Source organism: Amblyomma americanum, chromosome 5 (genome assembly GCF_052857255.1).
Source record: "Amblyomma americanum isolate KBUSLIRL-KWMA chromosome 5, ASM5285725v1, whole genome shotgun sequence".
NCBI lineage: Eukaryota > Metazoa > Arthropoda > Arachnida > Ixodida > Ixodidae > Amblyomma > Amblyomma americanum.
The window spans coordinates 72,070,038-72,076,037 of NC_135501.1; the positions used below are offsets into that span (position 1 = coordinate 72,070,038).

General features: G+C 42.4%; 1 protein-coding gene across 2 annotated transcripts in view; it reads left to right on the top strand.

Annotated features, from left to right (window-relative positions):
• LOC144134785 (glucose dehydrogenase [FAD, quinone]-like) overlaps positions 1-5,546 on the top strand; it is a 39,982-nt gene extending 34,436 nt beyond the window's left edge. Inside the window, exons 10-11 of one of the 2 annotated variants that reach the window (XM_077667614.1) lie at positions 887-1,103; positions 5,341-5,546. In XM_077667614.1, coding sequence (XP_077523740.1) covers positions 887-1,103; positions 5,341-5,476 — 353 coding nt within the window. In that variant the 3' untranslated portion in view covers positions 5,477-5,546. Of the gene's footprint in view, positions 1-886; positions 1,109-5,340 lie in introns of both variants that reach the window. The other variant, XM_077667615.1, reaches the window with a different exon arrangement.
• Positions 5,547-6,000: the final 454 nt, after the last annotated feature.

Genomic DNA, 6,000 nt, shown 5'->3' on the forward strand with positions numbered 1-6,000 from the left:
CTTTTTTCATGACCCTGTGAGTTACAGTTTTGCTTGTAGTGTCTAATTATCGTTTTTTTTTAATTTATAAAAGAGGTAATGTCAGAGTGGCACTTCCCAAGCAGCACGGTCTTTTTGCACGTCGAAAATTCTGCAGTCGGTAACGCGGCAACCTGCACATTCTGATGGCGAAGTAAGCTGCTTAGCAGATCATAACTGCGCGACGCAGACATATGCAAGCTGCATATTTCACGGCTTTCTTCTAGATGGTTGCATGATAGTTTAATAATTTTTACTTCCTTTAGCGCGTTGTTTCAAGTTTGTTACTTTTTGCACTTGACAAATGCGCCTTCTTTTGTGTTCTTGAGATGGTAATAAATCACTTTCATTCTCGTTTTATTTTTATATTTATCATGAAATACGAATTGCCAATAACTTTATTACTCTTTTAATTCCTGTCTCGCGCGAGGATGTTGAAGGTGCATGTTTGAACGACAGTAACTCATTGGCAATTTTAAAATGTTCATGCCTAACTCGCTGGTTTATAGAAGACATTTCTTCCCAGCATTTCTGCCATGGATGTGGTTGCATTTATATAAAACCAGATGAAAGCAAATAATAAGGAGTTCGTAAGTTCACGCCGGACTTGTGTTATTTCTGTGCCTTTTGTGGATTTGTCGAATCTTGCGCTGTGCACCCATCATTAATGATCGATGGGGCTTGCGCACAATGTTGATAATCATATGCCGTAGTTTGTGAAACTGCTTTCCTCTTTAGCGCAGTTGGCGAAGGGGACAACCTAAGGTTATCTGGAGCATGTAATAGAAGGGAGGTAAAATGCGCAAAATAATCTCTGTTTGCTATGGAATGGAAGGACCTTGGACTTAACTGCGACCTTCTTTCGCAGGGATGGCACAAAGTATTCGCATCATGCGGACTAAGGCATTCGCAGCATTGGGAACACAGCCGTGGGACGTGCATTTCCCACCGTGTAAACACAACGCCATATGGAGCCACGATTACATGAAGTGCCTGGCGAAGTACATGTCTCCGACATCATGGCATCAATGCTGCACGAACCCCATGGGCTCTGGAACCAAGGCAGTCGTGGATCCAAGGCTGAGGTAAGGTACGCACGACCAGTAAAGTAAGCCAGATTAATGATTACATATCTCTATGTGGAAGAAAGACTTGCCAGCAGAAATTCTCAAAGTATAATAAGCCACATTTTGTGCCGTAATTGAATCACAAAAGGCATTTCCGCTTCTGCGACGTGTTTCCGTATCCACTGGGCGGGAGAGGTCTATGTAAATATTTCAGTGATTATATACATGGACGGCACGCTGACCATGGACTTCTGTGACAGGGTGAATCATATGCCTGAAGTGGCGCTCAGACCCACATTCATATCCCCCACAGAGAATTCATGTAGTCGAGGGTTTTGACGGCATACCGTCTGGTCAGGAATCATGTTGATGCAGATTGCTGGTCACTGGCCAAAGTCAAAAGATGAAAAGACGTTTCGGGAGCACTACGGCTCCCTTGTTCAGAGAATTCATCTTCGAGGAAATAGTGTTCCTCTAGTAAAGATTTGCTTCTTCCTTAAACATGAAGCATAGCCCTGACGAAATTATTAGCCCGAGAATTCTGATGCCCCCGGCTTGGTTTATCGAAGTAAACATCGAAAAACTAAATTCATTTACTATTGCGGTTGGTCAGCGTTGTATACATGACTCGATTGGGGCATGGCGCATGTTACCAAATTCTGTTATTTATTTTAGATATATCCTAGTACAAAAAGATAGCGTTAGATAACTGAAGTCCTGCGGTAATTTTAACAGTAATGTGGTTAGTTCCTATTCGAAATATTCATATCAAAGGATGTTTATCAGAGGCATTCTAGAACCTTATTTCCTAGAGCCTGAGTGAGATAGACGGATAAAGCACCCTTTCCCTCCACCTTAGAACTAGTCCTTTATAGTGACCGCTGCCATAACCAGCAAAAATGGCATACTAAATAGTCCAGGAAAACATAATTCTAGAATCTGCTCTATGAATAGGTGAATAGCTGCAAAAATGAGGTAGAAGCCAACTTATGAAATTCTGATTTCCTGGTCACAAGAGAGTGCTCAGTGAGCAGAAATTTTTAGCTCATGTTGGAGGACCTTAACGCAAAGTGTTTAGCTGCATGCTTGAAACACCAAGACTGTGGAACTAGTTATGCTCGTTTTTGCTAAATAACAAAAACTCATATCAGATACTGAGATAGACGAAGGCAAGAGAGTGAGGCATTGGAAGCGGTAAGAGGAAGTATTTCTCTTAGAAAAACAGCAGGCTGGACGAGTTGGTGGTTATCATCGCTGCTTAAAAACGGCGCCACTAGAGACGAGACACGGAACACGAGAGCACGAATTCCGCGTAGTATGCTTTCACTCATTTTCCGTGTCCCATTATTGGTAGCGCATTTTTGAAAGAACCATGAATTTTGTTTTTAGGTTTAGAGATATTATCGGTACGCACCATAAGAAGGAAGTTATCCAAATACCAGAGTTGGTTGAAGCACACGAAAAAGGTCCTCTCTGCAGGTCTCATCCGTTAGGCATCATTTTTCTTAACAACTCTAGGGCTAAAGGCGCCGCAATAAGCATTAAGATAGCAAGCTTTTTCTTTCGTGTTGCATTCCGTGATTGATTCATATGTTTCCGCCCTCCACGCATTTTTTTTAAGTCCGACCATAGCTGCATTTAAATCCTTACAAATGGTTCACTAATGTGCCGTTTCTGTTGATGTGCTCCAGTTTGCCATGAATAGTGCTACTACTGCACCTGCAGTTACGCTATCAGTGTTACCGCTTCGCAGAGGAATAAGTCGTGCTTTCTGATGCAGTTATTATCTTTCAATAATGTACGTATACTGTTAGCGGAAGCCTTAGCTGGCTGGTCTTTTTTATTCGTAATGTATTAAAATGTAGGATACCATTCAGTTTCCAGCGAGTAAAAAAGAATCGTCAATTTTCTCGCAAAGCTCGATTAGCGGCACATTTTACGTTGGCGGGACATTTAACGAAACGCGTAAAATGTGCCACTAATGTCACCTACGAGATTCACGTGTCCTGCGGAAAATCCTGAATTGGCTAGACGGACTGTTGCTTCAACGACCGCGTTACTGACGATGCGAAAAATATTTAAAATTACGAGGGTGAGCGACTTGTTGAACACTGCGGGCCTTGTATCAATCGTATTTTGAACAGACAAAGGAATCTGAACAAACAAAGACACAAATGATTTTGAACAGACGCAGACAGAAGCAATTCGCCAGAACTTTGGAAGCCTTTTATATAAAAATATGTCGGTTCAAATTGTGCCAGTAACACGCCTGCTTAATCAGAAACAAATTAATTTCATGGCTACTAAGCTAAGACCGTTAACTTTCATTTTGTGTTGCCTTGAACGCGTGCGCATGCACAAGGGTTGTGAGAGGGCATATATATCAATCACTTTCACCTAACTGACCAATAGTGAGTAAGCAGGGAGACACGATCTCGCCAATTCTATTCACCACCTGTTAGAAGAAGGTATTACGATGCCTGAATAGGGTACAGTTGAGGATAAGAGCTTATGAAGAATATGTAAATAATACACGATTCGCTAGTGACCTTGCGGAGTCAATCATGAGATTAACTTCAAAGCATGATCAGTGAGTTAGACAGGAAGAGCAGAAAGGTGGGCATAAAAATTAACATGCAGGAAACAAAGCAATGGTCCACAGTGTAGCAAGGAAACAGCAGTTTACAATTAGCAACGAGATGCCGGAACTTGTAAACGAATACGTTTACTTAGGGCAGGTAGTGAGAGCAGATCCGGATCATGAGAGGGAGATAACTAGAACAATAAGAATGGAGTGGAGAGCTTGTGGCAGGTTCTCTCAGAGTATGAATGACAGTTTACCAATATTCCTAAATAGAAAACATACAATAGCTGTATCTTACCGATACTCACTTGGTGACAGAAATGTGGAGGATAACGAAACAGGGTCAGTTTAAGTTAGGGACAACACAGCGAGCCATGGATAAAAAATGATAGGTGTAACGTTAAGAGACCAAAAGAGGGCATAGTCTGTGAGGGAACAAACGCGGGTTGATGACATCCTATAGAAACCTATAGGAAGAAATGGGCTTGTGCAGGTCATGTATTGTCAAGGGAAGATAACTGTTGGTTCTTGAGGGTAACGGAGTGGATTCCAAGAGAGGGCAAGTGTAGCAGGGGGCGGCCGAAAGTTATATGAGCGGACGAGATTTAGAAGTCTGTGGGCATACGTTAAGTACAGCTGAGAAAGGACATTGAGAGACATTGAGCCATTGAGAGGCCTTTACCCTGCAGTGGGCATAGTCAGCATGATGACAATGTTTGTGATTGTAGGTGCCCGTGTTATCTGCTTTCTTGTGTGTAGTACACCTGGGCGCTAAAAGTTTTGTATTAAGTCTCACAACAGTCTAGCCAAGCAGATACTTCTTATAAAACATTTACTAAGGTCACCTCAAATCACGTTTTTTATAATAACAGGTATTACGCCAGCTATCTGCAATCTTCTTTTTCTGGCAGCTATTGGAAACGGTGGACAGCAGTGAATTACATAAGCGCGCATAAAGTAAGAAAAAATTGACTTCGGGTGATGTATTTCTTTCTATCGTAAGATATCTAATAGATACCATCATCGCCACAATAAAAAATTGTGCATTCAGTAACCGATTTTTATTCACGAAGTTCTTTATGGGAATTGTGACAACAAAATGGATAACCAGAACTACAAATTATTCTAAGCGAGCTCACTAGTTCTTCGTGATTGGGCTGAACCCTAGTCTAGGAATGTTTGGCAGGCACGAAATATCGGGGAGATGTCGCTTTCCCACTTTGCTCCCTCTTCCACATAAGAGTGAAAGCTTTCCGACGCTGCAAAGGGGGAACTTGGTTAAGCGCTACACCATGTATAATTTTTGCGGCACCAACAGCTGCAGATTACAGTAATGACTGCTACTTCTGCCAGATCAGATTTTTGGCCTAATAATAATGGTGACGGATTCAGAACTTCCCATTCTCGCCTTCGTCCTGAACATCTATTTTTTCCAACTCATTTACTTCATATAGCGAATGCTGGGTTTGACTGGCATAACACCGTTGAAAAATCTCACAGCTATTTTTCTTTGTTGTCGGGTGCACTGGGCCTTGCCCAGTCCGCAAAGCGAAGGCACCCGATAACTTCGGAGAATAGCTGTATTTCGGGCTTTCCAGGTTTGAACATTGTCCTATGCTGTCAAAAGACAGCGCTGGTATTTAAAACTTCCTTTGTTCTGACTTCTCACAGAGTCCGTGGTGGTGTGAGCGGACTGCGCGTTGTGGACGCCTCTGTGATGCCCGACATCGTGACTGGGAACCTGAACGCGGCAACATTCATGATCGGGGAGAAAGGAGCTGCTATGATTTTGGAGGACAACAAGTAAAGCTCACCGATAATAATACTGGGTCTCTACCTTCTTTGGGAAGGTATTGTGGACTCATGAAGGACGGCAAAAGTAATATGGGGATTCATTCTTCTGACTGCCTAAATTGCAGATCAGTATTTTATCAGCCTTAGATCGAAATACTGACACCTCCTTACCATATATAAAGAAGTTCCGGATGGTGTTAAGTCTAGCGTTTTTAAAAGACCATCACTTTTGCTAAGAAGGGTTAAATGTACAATACCTTGTGTTTTGCGATATAAATCACAGCACAAACCCAAAGCCAACCTTCATGTAACTTCTAAAAAAGAGTGACTGATACACTGCGAGTGATAGTGTATCCGTTAGGGGCCTTATTCTTTGGTCACACGGGCAGTCTCAGTGCCCATTGAGTCAAAGGCCACCGAAATTCTGTAGGGCCATCCAGATACACCGATGCCACACGGTGAATTTCAATGATCACTGAAATAGTAGGGAGCACGCGATCTTACAGATAGTGCTAGGGGTAGCAACACTGACCACGA